The sequence below is a fragment of the Mustelus asterias genome, chromosome 4 (assembly GCF_964213995.1).
Source record: "Mustelus asterias chromosome 4, sMusAst1.hap1.1, whole genome shotgun sequence".
Classification (NCBI taxonomy): Eukaryota; Metazoa; Chordata; class Chondrichthyes; order Carcharhiniformes; family Triakidae; genus Mustelus; species Mustelus asterias.
This window is the reverse complement of record NC_135804.1, coordinates 57,962,005-57,981,154: the sequence shown is the minus strand read 5'-3', so window position 1 is coordinate 57,981,154 and position 19,150 is coordinate 57,962,005. Positions and strand designations below refer to the sequence as shown.

Here is a 19,150-nt window from a genome sequence, read left to right as displayed (position 1 = left end):
ACAGCATAATAGTGATTGAACCAGTGAACTCTTAAGGTGCTTGGTTGAAAGTGAAGTTTCAATGTTACTGCTAAATGTTCAATGTCAAAATCCAAAGAGACCAAAATACCAATACTTACATCAATCTCATTTCGCTTTGCTGCCCCATTCACCTGAATTACCTGTCATATGCATTTTATATCACATTCAAAGGAACAGCATTGAAGCATTATTTGTCTTGAATTCTTTCAAAGCACACCTAGTCTAGGCAGATTTTAGATGCTGCAGATATTAAATATTCAACCTGAACAGACAAGTTGCTGAAATCCTTGAGTATTCAGTCCAGACAATTGTGAGTTACTGCAAAGATGCTTTACTGAATCCAGACAGATGTGTCTTGTTGAAGGGTCAACAACCTGAAACATTAACTGTTTCTACCACCACAGATGCTGCTTGACCAACTGAATACTTGCAATATTTTGATTTTTATTTCAGGCAGATATCAGATACAGTCAAGGTTACACAACTGGTTCAAACAGATACGAGTTGCTGCTGCAGATGTTATGAACTCAGTTCAGGCATCTATCTTACTTACATACTGAGGAGCAATAATTAGTATGCATTATCAAGATTAATTTCCAAATAAACTTTGTCATTGTCGGTTTTATTTAGCACAAGGGTCACACTAAGCACATTACAAGATATAAAACTTGAAACATAAACTTAACACGAGGAATGACAAAGATCTTAAAGAAAAAAAATGTATCATCTAATGACCACATCATTTGGTTTTCCACGAATTTGTTCCAAAGAATTGCCACATACATTTCATTTTTTTTAGCTGCTCTCTCTCTAATATATATATATATATAAAATAGTGCATGTGGCTTTTGACTATTATCTGGACCAGAACAGGTTTTCTTTCATTGCATGGTTCTTAGGAACCTACATTCAGTTTATTCAAAGGTTAAACTGTAACTCACAACATAAGCATCACTGTACACATATAGTTTCCTGTCTTGTGGGTTGTAGTTCATGTACTGGATGCCAGGCAAGACTTTTCGGAACTTGATATTCAAATTATTTCGTTCAACTCCGCTGACTGTGTCAAACATGTAAAAGATCTCTTCTATTTCAGAGCTTATATACCTGGTGGCGTACACAACCCCACACACCAGAAAGGCATTGGTTGCTGATCGTTTGAATAGGGTGGTGTTCCAGCTTTCCAGGAGCGACAGGTCAGCTGCATTGAGTCGGCTGACAACCAAATTTCCAAAATTGAATTCAGTTGAGTAGAGGACCCACAGCCCATTTTCATCTGTTGCTAGGTCCATGTCTGTGTACCCATAACAGGAAGAAAATGTGCAGTATGGAAACTTGTCATTATAACCAGCAAATGGCAAGTTGACAGATATGACTGTGTGTGTGGTCATGTTAAATCTGCAAAGCTTGCCCAAGTTGTAGCAATTGTAATAGTAGGCATTTCCATACATTAACCCATTGGAGCCTTGGGGATTATGAGTTTGAAAACTCACATCTTTGTGAGTGGTTTTCATGAGGAATTTAGCATAAGAGTTGTAAAGACGAATCTTAGTTCCAAATCTATTGCTACTGGATAGAATTACAAGCCAGTGCTGATCCTCATTCCCAGGTGCTGGTAGCGGGTCTTTCCCCCAGGAACCGTATGGGTAGGATGTCCCATAATGATTGAGCATTGAACTCTTGGGATAGGAGACTGTTTTTAATCTTCCGAATGAACAGGACCCTGTAAGAAATCCCAACAAACCCTGTTACAGTTGGTAAACAGCAATATGTACAGTATAATAATACTCAGAATATTTAAAACACAGAAAGAGACTAGGAATCCATTTGATCTTTTCCATTTGTTGTGATCAAAATTTAGTCATGATTTTAGACCGCTCAGACATCACTCTCCTCGAGAAAAGAGCCCCAGCCTGTTCTGGCGTTATCCTTGTAGATCTTTTTTGTAACTTCTCCAGTGCATTTATATACTTGTTGCAAAATGGAGCAGAAATATACACAATCCTCTTGAGTGTGGTCTAACCAAGATCCCACATAAGTTTAACAAAACTTCCCTGCTTTTCAGTTCCTTTTTAATCTTACTTTCTAATGATGTTATAGATAAGATTGGTGGTACTAATAGCAAAATTATCATGCACATTTAGACCCTGTGGGCGGGATCTTACTGGCTCACAATGCTAGTCGATTGGCGTAGCGAGCTGGTAAGATAGGGCAAGAGGCGTTCATGCCCGATTTCTCACCTCTCGCAATCTTTCCAGTTCTGCCGACGAAATCAGCTTCGCATCCGGGAAGGAAATGAGGCTGATTTAAATATTAATGACATTTTTGCATGTCATAAGTAAGGCTGGACTAAATAGTCCAGGCCCTCTTACCTCAGTCCCCTTGCCGGTGGGACCGGAGGTCATTGAAGCCCCCTGGGTGGTTGGGGCAGGGCCAGGCAGTGTCCAAGGGAAAGGGCCTGACGGGGCAGGGCATAGGGCTGAAGCTTGAGGGGGCAGGGCCTAATGGGGAGCAGGGCCTCATGGGGGCAGGACCATGATGGGAGGAGGCGGTGGGGAGCTCCATTGGGGGTGGGAAGGGGGATGGTTGACTGGCTGGGTGGTGATCGGTGGGGGGGAGGGGTAATCAGCCTAGGTCATGACTGAGGGGGGAGGTAATCGGCTGGAACTACAATCGGGGGAGTGGCAATCGGCTGGGGCAGAGATCGAGGGGGAGAGACAACAGATTTCCCAGTATACTGTGGGAGATCGGGGCGCCTGCACAATTGCGCCCCTACAGATCAGCAGCCGGCCTCATGGGCGGGCTGAGATTCCACCCCCTCTACTGGCGAGATTCACATTATGGCCTCTATTGCACAGAGTGACGTAAATTACCATTACTTACTGCACTGAAAAAATGGGTGAGAAATCCTCCCATTTTCTCGCCCGTTTTACACTTAGAATTTTTTGGAGAAAATTTTGCCCTATATGTGTGGGGATGGTGCTCTACTACCTTCCAAAATGAGAACATGTAACGCAAACCAATGGTTTTCATTCCTCTAGAGCCCTATTAAACCAGCCATTCATTCACAGCAATTACATAAGGCTATTCTAATCATAGAATAGAAATCATAGAATCAGGTCTCTTGGAATACCGACCAGAATGCCTTACTTTTTGTTGAAAACTGTTTTTTTGCTGTGATATATTGAATAACTGGATAGAATTAGGAGCTGATTGGTTGATTTTAAAACCCTTTGCAAAACATTGGTATTGAAGCCAATTACACCCAGGGTGAGATCAGCGAATTCAATAATGACAAGAAACAGTTAGCACCTTCTATTCTGTGTGCCTTTAGCCACCATAGCATTGAAGGAGCTTTACATTACATGATACAAATGGCACAGAAATTGTCCAATTGACTCAACCAGTCAATGCTGGTTTTTATGCTCCACTCCAACTTCCTCTCACCTTTCCTCACCTAAATCTATTATTGTAAACCTCTATTCCATTCTCCCTCATGTGCATGTTTAGCTTTCCTTTAAATGCATCTGTACCATTCCTTTTAACCACTCCGTATGGTAGCGAGTTCCACATTCTCGTCATTCAGTGAGTATACAGAAAATGGCAGAACCCTTAAGAGTATTGATAGGCAGAGGGATCTGGGTGTACAGGTACACAGGTCACTGAAAGTGGCAGCGCAGATGGAGAAGGTAGTCAAGAATGCATACGGCATACTTGCCTCCACCGGCCGGGGCACTGAGTTTAAAAATTGGCAAGTCATGTTGCAGCTTTATAGAACCTTAGTTAGGCCGCACTTGGAATATAGTGTTCAATTCTGGTCGCCACACTATCAGAAGGATGTGAAGGTTTTGGAGAGGGTACAGAAAAGATTTACCAGGATGTTGCCTGGTATGGAGGGCATTAGCTATGAGGAGAGGTTGGAGAAACGTGGTTTGTTCTCACTGGAACGACGGAGGTTGAGGGGCGACTTGATAGAAGTCTACAAGATTATGAGGGGCACGGACAGTGGATAGTCAGAAGCTTTTCCCAGGGTGGAAGAGTCAATTACTAGGGGGCATAGGCTTAAGGTGCGAGGGGCAAGGTTTAAAGGAGATAAACGAGCCATGTTTTTTACACAGAGGGTGGTGGGTGCCTGGAACTTGCTGCCGGGGAGGTAGTGGAAGCGGATACGATAGTGAGTTTTAAACGGCGTCTTGATAAATACATGAATAGGATGGGAATAGAGGGATATGGTCCCTGGAAGAGTAGGGGGTTTGAGTTCACTCGGGCAGCATGGTCAGTGCAAGCTTGGAGGGCCGAAGGGCCTGTTCCAGTGCTGTAATTTTCTTTGTTCTTTGTCTTTGTAAAGAATTTATTCTGCATTCCCTATTGGATATCTTGATGACTATTTTATATTGCCGACCTTTAGTTATTCTCTTCCCCAGAAGAGGAAACATTCTGTATCTGCTCCATTAAAACCTTGCATGATTTAAAGAGACCCAGCATGTCAATCCTTTCCTGATAAATATCTATATATATATGCCCACATTTCTGGTATCATCCTTGTAAATCTTCTCTGCACCCTCTCAGTGCCTCTATATTCCTTTTATAATATGGCGACCAGAACTACATGCAGTACCTTTAAGTTTGGTTTAACCAAGATTCAATACACGATTAACTTCTCTACTTTTCAATTCTATCCTGCTAGAAATAAAGTACTTGGTTTGTTTTATTATGGCCTTGCTAACATTTGGTGTAAGTTTTAGCGATTGGTGTATTTGTACTCTGAGACCCTTTTGTTCCTCTATCTCACCTAGACTTGCACATGCCAAGTAATAAATGACCTCCTTATTCTTCCTACCAAAATGTACTACTTCATATTTATCTGTGTTTAACTTCATTTGCCAATTATTTAACCAATCTGCAAGGGTTATTAATGTCCTTCTGTAACGTCATGCAGTATTAATATCTGGGAGGCAGGTTCAGTAAGCTATATGGCGAACATGTGGTTGAGAATAATGCCAACAGTGAGGGTTTGATTCCCATTCTGGCTGAGGTAGACTTAGGGTCTCCCTCCTTGCCCTACCCCTGAGAGTTGGGTGGCAGTGGCAAACCACTACCGACAAAAATTGTCAAACAAACAGCCCAGGATGCAGCATCTACAGACAATGAGCCAAGGACCTACCTTTAGGTAGAGCACACAAACCAAACCATACACTATCCCACCCCATTCCGCAAATTTAGAAATTATGTTTTTGATTCCAAATTGTTAATGTAAATTTTGAACATAAGTCGTGCCGGCACCAATACTTGTGCAACATCGCTTCCCACCTCTGCCATTCTAAATAACTACCATTTATTCCCATTCTCTGCTTTCTTTCTTGAAGCCAGCTAAAAATCCATCCTGCCACTTGTTCTAATCCACATTCTCTGACCTTATTGTTTGATCGATTGTGGGAGACCTTGTTGAAGCCCTTTTGAAAATCCAGATAAATCACATCTTGTCCATTATTCTTGGCTGTCCTTCTAGGTGGTTGAAGTCACAGGTTTGCTACAGGTTTGTCTACTTGCTATGTTACCTTCTCAAAAAATTCAAGAAGGCTGATCAAGCAAGATACTTGAAATCTATGCTATTAGATTTTTTTGTTCCTAGATGTTCTTCTTTCCCTTAGTAGGGATCCCATTATTTTTCCTATGACCGATGTTCAAGTGTCTGGTTTATAGTTTCCTCACCATGTTCTATCCCCTTTCTTAAATATAAGAATCTCATCAGCCATCCACCAATCCACTGAAACTAGATCTTTTTCAACAAATTATTAAATATGTGCAGTAATTCCTCTGCTATAGTTCCCCTTGATTCTGTTAAAAGATGTGAATGCAATCCATCCAGGCCAGGGACATTATCCTGTTTGAGTTGGATTTGTTTATTCAACAGAAACTCCCCGGAATTCCCTTCCCTCCAGCAAATGGACCATAATGGTTCAAGAAGGTAGCTCATCACCACCTTGTCAAGGACAATTAGGGATGGTCAACAAATGCTGGCCTAGCCAGTGAAGCTTGCAACCCAATGAACAAAGAAAAAAGTTTAATACAACCCTTTTAAAAAAAAAAATCACACTTACCTCATTGCTCGTCTCATCATTCAATGTCATTTCTACTTGTAAATACTGAAGTGAAATAATCATTTAATATTTCTGCCATCTCTCTGTCATTACTGTGACATTGTCCTGTCAATCCCTCACTGGTTCTATTCCCAAACTATCCTTCCTTTTAAGTCAATGTGGGCCTTTACATTCCTTTCAGTGTTTGGTTCCCAAGGTAACTCATGAGTTACCAATGAGCTCTCATATCCATTATGACCCATGGAACTCCTAGTCCACTGGATTAATCCAGGACCAAGGCTTAAAATACTTTGTGATTAAGTGTTGATGATGCGTATGTTATATAAAGTGTCTGCCTTGTTACCCTGAATAATTGAGTCTTTTTTACTGTAAAAATCTATTCATTTGTTTTTGAGATTTCAGCAACACTTGCAAAGAGCCCATCGCTAGTCACCCTGCATACATTAAGATTTAAACATACAGCTTCAAACTGGTGACACAAATAGGTCAGATTGGGCAACAGTGGCAAGTTACCTTTTTTGGTACCAGTCCACAAATGTATTTATCTGATGAAAAAGCACATGTCTGAAATGTTCACTCTTCACAATAGTTTGAAGTTTTATTTATTTATCAGTTATAAGCAGGCTTACATTAACACTGCAATGAAGTTACTGTGAAAATCCCCCAGCGGGCACACTCTGGCACCTGTTCGGGTATACTGAGAGAGAATTTAGCAGGGCCAATGCACCAAACTAGCACTTTTTTCAGACTGTGGGAGGAAACTGGAGCAGCCAGCGGAAACCCACACAGACAAAGGAAAAACGTTCAGATTCTGCACAGAGAGTGACCCAAGCCGGGAATCGAACCTGGGTTCCTGGTGCTATGAGGCAACAGTGATAACCACTGTGTCACTGCTGCCAGATAGTGCCAGACCTACTGAATATTTCCAGCATTTTCTGGTTTTATTACAAAGTTGTTGAATTTGTTTGCAGGCATGTTGGGATTTGAACTCATGGTTCTGGGTTGCTAGTTCTGTGAAACAACTCTGAGGCCACTGTACCTGTGGGGCCTTATTCCATGCCTACCAACCACTTCAGTTGGTTTATTTGTTGTCTGATTGACATTCTGTTATCCTTATGCTTTAAATGCAGAACTGAGTGAATGGGAAGAAAGCCAAAATGGTGTTAATCAAATGGGTGATTACACAATTTGGGAAGAAGTTTTTTTTTGTTGTTTTTATAAAATGAAATCATGGGATTTGGGCATGGTGGCTAAACCAGCATTCATTGCCCATCACTAATTGCCCTTGAGGAGGTGGCTGTGTACTGATTTCTTGAACTAGATCTGCAACCAGCTGAGATGGAAATACCATCAAGCAAATAATGTTGAACATGCTAAGTCAGGGAAAAGAATTGCAGGGCTACAGTGAAAGATCTGGGGAATGGAAGTTATTGCATTAGTCTTTCAAAGAACTGGCACAGGCCTGATAGCCCAAATGGCCGCTTTCTATCCTGTATGGTTCTATGCCATATCAAAACATCTAGTGACTACCACTAGCCATCATTTTAGCTGGTGACTCAGGATATGATGTGGAGGCTAAACGCAGTCAGTTTTGAAACTGATCCATTTATTCTGGCTCTTCCAGCCGATTTGCCTTTGAACACCTGCGTCTCTTTGCTGCAAAAATTGAAAGTGACAAAACTGAATTAAGGCACCAGCAATATTTCATATCACCTGAATGGATAAAATCAGGGCGGATTCTTCCTGTTGTCTGTGTGTGACAGTGTTGCCAGTTGTACTCACCTGGCTGTGGAGTGACATACGGGGTTGGAGTTACTAATAGTGCATTCTGGCAAGCAGTCAGACTCCTTTTCAGGATGGCATTTCTTCTGTGTTTTTGAACTACTTTAAGACGGTCGTATTTCTCCAATTCATTTACTTTGTTGGTAATATTTTGTGCCTGTTGGATAAAAAAAAGAACATAAGAAAGAACTGCCTGAAAGGGTGGTAGTGGTGGGAACTGTCACATTTAAGAAGCATTTAGGTGAGAATTTGAAATGCCATAGCGTACAAAGCTATGAACCAAGTGCTGGAAAATGGGATTAGAATAGATAGGTGCAGTCACAATGAGCCAAAGGGCCTCTTTTTGTGCTGTAATGACTCTAATTTGTGTTTATATTGTACTTTAGACCAACTCAAGAATGCTTTGCAGCCACGTTTGAAGTGCAGTCACTTGTTGGCATGTAGGAGGCATGGTAGCCAATTTTGGCACAGCAAACACCGACAAAAAAACATGATAACAACTAATGTTGGTTGCATAAGTAACATAGACCCCCTGATGCCTCACCAAGTTTCTCTAGTGATTACTTGACCTACACTAATCAGAAAGCTCTAGGTTTGACTCCCAATTTGGGATGAATTGGATTCCTCTGTCATGGGAGTTTCAAGTGACTTCACAGCTTCCCAACCCTCAATGTCACACATACCCACACAAAACCAATCAACACTGAACTCTTCTTACCTGCATATCCAGATCAGTTCTCTCATCATTGTTCCTAGAGTATTTCTCTTGAAGTTGGTTAAGCAAGTCATTCAGCTCGGCAATTTCGATCTCTATTATCCGAAATGAAATGATACTATATAGTTCACCGTCATATTCTTCTTTGAATTCATGAATGCGCTGCACAAGGTCATTCAGTTTCTGCTCCACGTTGGCAATAATTTCAATAGGTTCACTAAACTGTGAATTAAACAAAATGCATGTTTCTCTGTTCAAAAGATTGGGATAAGGAATCAACTGGTTAACAGCAAACTAGCACATCATAGGCTGACACTCCAGTGCAGAACTGAAGAGGTGCCACTGTGTCTTTCAGATGAGAAATTAAACCGGGGCTCAGCTGCAATCTCAGGTTAAAGACAAATATCTATACTACTACTGGAAGAGGAGTGGGGATTTTCTGCTGGTGTCTCAGCCAACATTAATTAATCTCTCAGTCAACCTAAAACAGACGACCCTGTCTTATTGATTAGAACATAGAACATAGAACAGTACAGCACAGAACAGTCCCTTCGGCCCACGATGTTGTGCCGAGCTTTATCTGAAACCAAGATCAAGCTATCCCACTCCCTATCATCCTGGTGTGCTCCATGTGCCTATGCAATAACCGCTTAAATGTTCCTAAAGTGTCTGACTCCACTATCACTGCAGGCAGTCCATTCCACACGCCAACCACTCTCTGCATAAAGAACCTACCTCTGATATCCTTCCTATATCTCCCACCACGAACCCTGTAGTTATGCCCCCTTGTAATAGCTCCATCCACCCGAGGAAATAGTCTTTGAACGTTCACTCTATCTATCCCCTTCATCATTTTATAAACCTCTATTAAGTCTCCCCTCAGCCTCCTCCGCTCCAGAGGGAACAGCCCTAGCTCCCTCAACCTTTCCTCATAAGACCTACCCTCCAAACCAGGCAGCATCCTGGTAAATCTCCTCTGCACTCTTTCCAGCGCTTCCACATCCTTCTTATAGTGAGGTGACCAGAACTGCACACAATATTCCAAATGTGGTCTCACCAAGGTCCTGTACAGTTGCAGCATAACCCCACGGCTCTTAAACTCCAACCCCCTGTTAATAAATAAATAATAATAAATAATGATTGTTGAACAATTTCCTACAACAATGCTTACACTAAAGAAAAGCACTTTCACTGACTCTAAAACACTCTGCGACTTCCTCAGGTCATGAAAGGCGCTATATAAATGCAAGCCTTTATTTATTTCGAAAAAAACCTTACGACATCCCCTTCCTCCTTATTTGTGTGCAGGGACAGCGAAGTGCTCAATTTGCAACCCAAAACCTGCCAATGGCTGGTGCGGGCTACAGGCCATCCATCTCAGCACAGTAGTATTCCATTCGTCTCCACAACATCCCGGGAGTGCTGGGTCACAGGATGGAAAGATGTCACAGTTTGTTGGGAGTTAGGGTTCGGTTTAGGAGTTTCCGGAAGGTAGGGAGGAGTTGGCTCTCCGCCCCCCCCCCCCCCCCCAACTCAACGCCACTCACCTGCTGAACGTTCAGCCTCTGGCTGCAGCTCTCTGAGACCGAGTACAGTTGCTGAAATTGTTTGTGAGGGAATGGCCCATCTGACACCTGAAGATCGCAGTAGCATCTCTTCGCGACCCGAGCCTCTGCCAGAACATCACGATCCGCCTAATGAAATAGTGGGCAAAGGGAGAATTCAATGCAAAATGAATGAATCAACGCTCAGCATCAAACTGGAGTCAGGAATAAATCCATTCCCACCCCTCATTGTGTAGATCTATCTCAGTCATGTTCCCTGTGATCAATTACTGGGAGATTGAATGCACTACTTACAGAGGCAAAGCCCAGGAATAAAAACAAGCCGAATATCCCCATCGCTCCAACCCAATTCTAGTTGCGGAACTTATCTAGAGACATGAGTATTTATATAAATGGGGGGGGGGGGCGGGGATTAGGGGAGGCGTGATTCACCCAGGGGTCCCTCCTATAACAGTAACTCTCCCGTCGCTGGACAAGTTCCTCTTCGATGGTGATTGAGTGGGTTAAAAATGTCACCCACTCAGCGCTGGGTCTGCCAGAAGTTCACTGGCATCCACCATCCGCACTTCCAAAGCCTTGCTGAGACCGTTTGTGTGTTAGAGAAAGAAGAATCCTCTATCAAGTGAGGTGGGAAGGGCTGTGCCTCAGTTACCACATTGACCTGACTCTTCAATGACTCAAACAAGAGTGGGTAGGTAGAAGGTAAGGTTGCCAACCCTCTAGGATTGGCCTGGAGTCTGCAGAAATTCAAGATCGATCTCCAGGACCCTGGAGAAAAATCACAGTGACATTCAAAAAGTTTTGGTCACATCCTTTGATCGTTTCCCTGTGCCAGATATAAAAATATTGACAATGGGGGAAATGAAAGGTTGACAATCCAGCATCATTCAATTGGGTGATGTGCCTTTTTGCTTTCCAATTGGTGCAGGAAAGCAGTGCGTCACAAGGATGGATGTGTTGGCTGAATAATGGCTGTTGTGTGGGATCAAGTCTCCAGGAATACATTTAATCACAGTTGGCAACCCTAGTGGAAGGGATGAAGTTTTGCTTGCATTTCATGTCACTAGAATCCCACTGTTTCTTGTTCATGTGAATGTAACCCTGGATTGTTTCATAGAATCCAGGCTGTAAATCTCATGTGACATCCATCCAGAGCAAATTTGGCTCGGTGACTGAATTAGTTGGAACCTTTAAGATCAGTCTTTATTTTACCAATCTTTATTGTTAAATTCCTGTTTTTTTGGGGTGATTACAGTAAAATGTGACTTCTCTCCAATGCCCCCCACAAAATGCAGTATTGCTTTATTGTTAGGCGTGGTTCCGTGGTAATATTCCTGTTCCTGAATCAGGGGTCTGGGGTTCAAGCCACACTCCAAAGATTTCAGTACAAAATCTAGGCTGACAGTTCAATGTAGCACTGAGGAGGTTTTGCACTGTCAGAGGTACCAATTTTGGAATGAGACATTCAGCCACATCCACCTGTCCTTACAGGTAAATGATCCCTTAGCCCTATTCGAAGAGTGGGTGATTTCTCTCTGGTATGCTGGTCAATATTGGGTAGAATCTTTCCATCGTAGAAAATATTCTTCCGCATGGCAGGTGCCATCCCTGATGGTGTGTGCCTGGCCGCCTATGGGTACAGTCTGTCCTGCACATGACCATGTCATTGGGACATGGAGCCTCTGGCTCTGCTGGCACTCTGGCCTGGCATTGAAAGGCTGCCTCCATTGTGCTTCTGAAATCAGTACTCATCAGGCAGCTGCTGGTGGAATGCTCTCCATCTCCCTCATTAGCTTCCTAATTGATAATTATTGTCTATTCACTGCTGCCAGGTAGGCAGCCACTGCCATTGATGATCCACATCTGGCAAGATTGCCTAAAGGCAGGAATAGCCTGCTGACACCCTAATCTCAATGCTTACTCTGGTCTTGCCTTTAAACTCCCTCCACAGGACCAGGAAGATTCAGCACATTAATGTCCCCAATGAAAATCCCTAAAGCAGATCTAAAATCTGATCATTATCTGATTGTTGATCATGGGACCTTGCTGTAAACAAATTGACTGCTTGGTTTGTTACACTATAACAGTGGCCACACTGCAAAGTTATCCCTTAGCTGCAGAATGCTGTGGGGCCTGAGGTCATTAAAGTTGTATGTAAATACAGGTCCTTTCTTTGTAAGACATACCTTTTTCTGAAGTCATACAGGGTGTTCCTAATAAGTTACCCTCTTTGAAGTAATCCTTTCCTTCATCCCTAATGACTGACTGCATTAAGCATTTTTCTGAATTCTGATGTCAAACTAATGGGTCCATCATTACTGTGGTCCACCTTATTTCCTTTTATAAAAGATGGAGACTACAATAGCCTCCTTCCAGTCTTTGAGAACTATCCTATAGCAAGGGGGCTTCCACAGTACATATTTTTTAACATGTGGAATCATGTTGCCCTTCATGGATGGATGAAGATGGATTAAAATCCTGGAACTCCCTTCTTTACTGTAGTACAGATGTACTACACCCCATGGACTGCAGCAGTTCAAGAACGCAACTACCTACCACTATCTCAAGGGAAATTGGAAATAGATAATAAATGCTGACCTTGTCAGTTACACTTACATCTCATAAAGGATTAAAAATTAAATAATCCTTAGAGATAAACTGTTTTATTTTCTGATTTTTAATTCTATCTAAAACAATTGACGGGATTTTACAGCCTTGCTCGTCCCGAAACCTTAAAATCCCACCCAAGGTCACCTTTCCATGGTCCGTCCGTCGCCCACTCCAATTCCCCTGGCGGGCGGGGTGGTAAAATTCCAGCCACTATGTTTAACCATGTTAATATTATTAGTTTTATTATTAACATTATCATTAAAACTCTAGCAGTCAAGCATCATCTTCAAGATTGAAGACCAATGCGAGGTACTCATCTGATAGTTCTGCCAGCCCCATTATAACCTGTCCTTGAAAACCCTTCAATAGTCTAATATAGCCTTTGCAAGTACTCCCATTCTTCACTATTGCTAAAGTTTTCCCATTAATTCCTCAATTGTCTACAATCTTCTGCTCCATTATCATTTTAATGTTACAGTGCAGAAGGCCATTCAACCCATGTGTCTGTGCCAGCTCTCTGAATGTACAATGCACTGAGTGTCATTCACCTGTAACCCTGCACATTCTTCCTTTTCAGATAAGTCTAATTCCCTTTTGAAAGTTTCGATTGAATCTGCCTCCACCACATTCTCAGGCAATGCATTCCAGATTTTAACCACTCACTGCCTGAAAAAGTTTTTCTTTATATCAGTTTTGCTTCTGTTGTCAATTACTTTAAATCTATGCCCTCTTGTTCACGATGCTTTCATGAACGGTAACAGTTTCTATCTATTCTGTCCAGACCCCTGATGATTTGAGATCCCTCTCAACTTTCTCTTCTCCAAGGAAAATAGTCCCAAATTCAATTTCTCCAATCTACCTACATAAATGAGGCTCCTCATCCCTGGAACAATTCTCATGAATCTTTTCTGTGCTCACTCTAGTGCCTTCACATCCTTCCTAAAGAGTGGTGCCCAGAATCTGATGCTATCCACTAGCTATGTGGACAAGTGGCAGATGGGGTTCAATGCTGAGAAATGTGTAGTGATTTGTTCTAGTAGGGAGAGACAATATAAAATAAAGAGTACAATTCTAAAGGGGTGCAGGAGCGGAGGATCTATATGTTAAAGTCATCGAAGGGGGCAAGGACAGGTTGTGAGCATGGTTAATAAAGCATTCAGTAGTTTCTATTTCCTTTTGCTATTCTTTTCATCAGTTGAGTGTTAGAGACCTCTAGCTAAATTAATCAAAGCCTGGCTCAGATCATTACAGTTTTATTAAAAAGTAAGATCACAGCTCTGTTCATAATCCCTGAAAATCTTTACTATCCTATCATCACACTAGCAGGGAAGTGACTGGAGCCATTACAATAATGGTCTGACCTTCGATTGCAATTTTTAAACAGAAATTATCTACAGTTTAACTGAGGATGATGGTGAATTGTATAAAAATAATTGCTGGGATTTTCCAGTCCCAACTGTAACAGGAGTCTTTGTGGGTGAGGTAGAAAATTTGGAGAGGCAGCGAAAAGTCTATGGACATTGGGTGGAAAAATCCTGTGCAAACAAATGGGATGTCAGCGGCATTGGCAAGATCAACATTTATTGCCCATCCCTAATTGCCCTCAAGTCGTCCTGTTTTTATACTACTAATCTACCATTTTCTTTTAAGCTTAAGAGCATTCAGAAATAATTGGAGAAGGAGAATACGAATAAGTTGGATGATCTGTTTGCATAATGCATTGTGTGCTGAGATTGCCACAAGTTTATTTGAATGAACTGATTTTATAGTGCAAGACCATCTTACTTTGCAGCACCCACACAGTGCTTAAAGAGCAGTGCTCAAGGAGCAGTGCTCTGAATACTCCTAGCATTGAACTGCATTTTATTGGCACTGTTTCTCCACCCATGCTATGTATCACTATATTCAGCAATAATTCTCTTGTTTCCTCTTCCTCTAAAAGTCTACATCCCTTAGTTTATCCTTGGTGTGTCCAAATCTGCTCTGTTTCCATAACAAGTCCCCAGTCAAGTCTCAGACAATGAGATTCTTGATATGATGGAAAGGTAACAAAGGTGGTTTCATTTGCTTCCCTCATCATTTTTATCTTTGGAATTCCTTCTCCTACTACTCTGAGGTTAAAATGACCCACTTCCCTGTATAAAGACCCCTTCCCCACCCAAACCAATCGGACACAAGTAGTGTCCAAATACAACACCATATTCTTGAGTTGACTAAAGCTGTACCGCACAACAGCACAGTGGTTAGCATGGCTGCCTCACAGTGCTAGGGACCCAGCTTCGATTCCTGACTTGGATCACTGTCTTTGCGGAGTCTGCACGATATCCCTGTGTCTGTGTGGGTTTCCTCCATGTGCTCTGGTTTCCTCCCATAGTCTGAAAGACATGCTGGTTAGGTGCATTGGCCATGCTAAATTCTCCATTAGTGTACCTGAACTGGTGCCAGAGTGTGGTGACTAGGGGATTTTCACAGTAACTTCATATCAGAGTTTTATGTAAGCCTACTTGTGAAATTAATAAATAAACTTAAAAACTTACCCATCACAAAACAATTACTTTTCAATTCTTCACAATTCATATTGCTACCATTATTAGGGCCTATATGCAATTACCACAATCACTTAGTTGTCATTTAATACAGTATTGACAGGATTGTCTTATCTTCCTTATTCACTCTCCTATGCAGCATGATGTTATATACCAATACTTGTCGAAAACCATCAGCTGTATTTCTCTCTTGTCAAATCCCTTTGCATGGATGTTGTATGGGATATGGGGATAGAAATCTTGTGACCCAACCTCTGACTTGTGCATTTTTATAAGCTTAACTTCCCCTGTTGTCTTGTATATTTTCCCCATTGCAAAATATAGCACAATATTAACAGTAATTAATAGTTCTGAAGAAGTCTACAGACTCAAAGCATTAACTCAGTTCTTCTCTCACAGACCTGCTGAGTTTTTCCAACATTTGCTGCTTTTAATTCAGATTTCAAGCACCTGCAGTATTTTGCTTGTATTAACCGTGATTCAAAGTCCTATATTCAGAATGAGTAATTAATGTTTCCTTTAACATTGGTTGCTTTGACTTTGTGCCTTGCCTACATGTCCATACAAATTCATTTTCACTAGTGTATCACCCAAAATAAACTTCCTACGGGTATCAAACTCTGCGATTAAAATATTAGGGAAGAGTTCTTTTTCCTTTGCTCCAGAATGAGTTTCCAGGAATTAAATGATACAGTTGAAGCCACTGATTTAGGTGCTAATATTAGGACACCAGTGTTAAAGCTGATTAATATGTGAAACATGGAACAACAAATTATTGCATAATAGGACATTACAACAAGTGTACCAAATCCGAGGACTAAAGTTTGAAAGTCAGCAGTTTTCATAGCATTTCCTCAATTGCCAGGGAAGACTAGTAACCTCAATGCAGAGTGTGCAAAACATTTTTAGCCGTGCTTCCTCTTACTCCGGCAGATGGGACCACTGTTAAATGATTCACGCTGCACTTTTTTGGAGATGTGGAGGGAACTACTTTTCCTCTGTGGTATTGACATGGACTGAAGTAATTAAGTAACAACAAACTGATCAGTACAAATTGTCCAAAGCCATTTCTCAGAACATTACCAGATCAGCAATAGAATGGATTAAATGGAGATGGGAGAACTTCACCTTCTACATTGTCCCATCTAGCATTTGTAGCTCAAGTACACTGTGGATTATAAACAGGATCTATGCTTTGCCTGAACATCAGCTCTTAATTTAACCCCTTAGTGCAGCAGAGCAACATTTCCAGTGTGCATTCTAGTTGTAAACGTGGTGTCTTGGTAATGAATTATGGATAGTTCATATGTGGAGCAATATTGCTCCTGTGTTTGACAGGCTACAAGGAAAACATATTGTTTGTTCTAATTCTATCTTTTTTAACTAAAAAATGAAGAAAGGTGAAAGGGAAACAAGGGAATTATGGACAAGTTAACCTAACATATGTTGTTGGGAAATTGCTGTTGTCTATAGTTAAAGCTAGAGCGACTGATCACTTTGAATGTTTTTAGCTGATCAAAGATAGCTACTATGGGCTTATAAAGGATAGGTCATGCATGATGAATCTGATTGAGTATTTTGAAGAGGTGAATATTTTAAGAAGTGACTAAATGTCTATGGACATTCTTCCCTAATATTTTAATCACAGAGTTTGATACCTGTAGAAAATTTATTTTGGATGGTACACTAGTGAAAGCGAATTAGTGTGGGCATGTGGGCAAAGCCAAAACAACCAATGTTAAAGGAAACATTAATTGCTCATTCAGAATATAGGACTTTGAATCACTCTTAATACAAGCAAAATACTGCAGGTACTTGAAATCTGAAATAAAAACAGAAAATGTTGGAAAAACGCAGCAGGTCTATGGAAACAAAAACAAAGTTAATGTTTCGAGTCTGTAGACTCTTCTTCAGAACTGTTAATTACTGTTAATGTTGTGCTATAGTTCTCAATGGGGAAAATATAATAAATATGGATTGGCAGAAGGCATTTGATCAGGTCCCTCATAACTGCCGGACTGGGCTTGCAACAGGTGGAGAGAGAAAAACAAGAGCGAAACTCCACTTGACCTCAACCTCACGAATCTACTGTTCAGAGATGCACCTCTTCATGATGGTGTGCGTAGGAGTGACCAAAGACACCCCTTGACATTGTGGAGACAAAGTCCCACCTTCACATTGACCATACCCTCCATTGTGTTAAGTGGCACCAGTACCATGCTAAATGGATAAATTGGGAATTAATTTATGAAGTAATTTGCTTCTTAGTGTCAGGGGATTGACAGGGTTATATGTGGGGTTAGAGATAGGGTGGGTTGTTATTGGTGCAGGCTTATTCGGCTGAATGGCTTCCTCTGCACTGTAGGGATTCTAAGACATGTTGGTGAATAAATACAAAATGCTCCTTGAAGTCCTACCTACATGTGTCAAAGAAGACCAGTCTTCAGCATGATTTCATCATAAGACAGGTTGCCAGAAAACAATACCACCTACCATGGGCTCAACAGCCATCATGTAGAACAGGGGTGGTTTTCTTGTGCATGGCGAAGGTTTTTACAACATTGCATCCTTGCAAAAGAAACCAATCAGTTCAGCCCATCTTCAATATACGGATGAATCAAGTAAGTTACAGACACGGTTTTTATAATTATGTTTCATATGGAACGAAAGTGTCCTTTAAGAAAGTACAGAACATTCACATGCTGGCAGCATTCCTAAGGGTGTTGGGATATGATTTTATTTATGATTAAATATTTTACCTATTGTTTAAAACCCATAAAGCTCCGGAAATACTGATATCAAACATTCAAAGGCTTATTAAGCATAAATTACGTGCAATAATACTCAAACATACACTTCAAAGATAGTACTTACTGCCATTATTGATTATTGAGGTCTCAAATGCAATATCTAGGCTTGGGCTGACAAGTGGCAAGTGACATTTCAGAGAATCATAGAATCCCTACATTCAGAAGGAGGCCATTCGGCCCATTGAGCCGCACCGACAACAATCCCAGCCAGGCCCTATCCCCATAACCCCACATATCACCCTGCTAATCCTCCTGACACTAATGGTCAATTTAGCATAGCCAGTCAACTTAATCTGCACATCTTTGGACTGTGGGAGGCAACCAGAGCACCTGGAGGAAACACACGCAGACATGGCGAGAATGTGCAAACTCCACACAGTCACATGAGGCCGGAATTGAATCCGGGTCCCCGGTGCTGTGAGGCAGCAGTGCTAATTGTGCCATTGTGCTGCACATTTGTGCCACACAAGTGCCAGGCAATGACAATTTCCAACAAGAGAGAATCTAATCATCGGCCCTTGACATTCAATGGCATTATCATCACTGAATCCCCACAATCAACACCCTGGGGGTTACCATTGACCAGAAAGTCAACTGGACCAGCCATATAAATATTGTGGCTCTCAGTGCAGGTCAGATCCTAGGAATCCAGCAGCAAGTAACTCACCTCCTGACTCCTCAAAGCCTGCTCACCATCCACAAGGCATGAGTCAGGAGTGTTATGGAATACTCTATACTTGCTGTGATGAGTGCAGTTCTAACAACACTCAGGAAGCTTGACACCATCCAGGACAAAGCAGCCTGTTTGATTGGCACCCCATCAACAAGCATTCACTCCCTCCAATGCACAGTGGCCGCAGTGTGTACCATCTACAAGATGCACTGCAGGAACTCACCAACCCACCTCAGAAAATATTTTCCAAACCCACGATGGATACCATCTAGAAGGACAAGAGCAGCAAACACTTGGAAGTTCCCATCCAAAGCACTCACCATCCTG

At 41.7% G+C, this 19,150-nt stretch overlaps 2 protein-coding genes across 2 annotated transcripts in view; one reads left to right on the top strand and one right to left on the bottom strand.

Moving 5' to 3' along the window:
- LOC144493112 (sperm microtubule inner protein 8-like) overlaps positions 1–546 on the top strand; it is a 35,286-nt gene extending 34,740 nt beyond the window's left edge. Inside the window, exon 8 of the mRNA XM_078212014.1 lies at positions 475–546. Coding sequence (XP_078068140.1) covers positions 475–546 — 72 coding nt within the window. The remainder of the gene's footprint in view (positions 1–474) is intronic.
- Positions 447–10,533, bottom strand: LOC144492731 (olfactomedin-4-like). The gene is made up of 5 exons (XM_078211101.1): positions 10,479–10,533; positions 10,167–10,313; positions 8,623–8,841; positions 7,905–8,061; positions 447–1,744 (listed from the first exon to the last, which is right to left on the bottom strand). The coding sequence occupies exons 1-5, from the start codon at positions 10,518–10,520 to the stop codon at positions 936–938; spliced, it is 1,374 nt and encodes a 457-aa protein (XP_078067227.1). The 5' UTR covers positions 10,521–10,533; the 3' UTR covers positions 447–935.
- Positions 10,534–19,150: the final 8,617 nt, after the last annotated feature.

Bases quoted from the DNA above. Each gene is read 5' to 3' on its own strand.
- LOC144492731 (XM_078211101.1), bottom strand. From the start codon at position 10,520: ATGGGGATATTCGGCTTGTTTTTATTCCTGGGCTTTGCCTCT. The intron at 10,314-10,478 runs GTAAGTAGTGCA...CTATTTCATTAG, and splicing joins TATTCCTGGGCTTTGCCTCT to GCGGATCGTGATGTTCTGGC. The intron at 8,062-8,622 runs GTAAGAAGAGTT...TTTATCCAACAG, and splicing joins GAACTGATCTGGATATGCAG to GCACAAAATATTACCAACAA.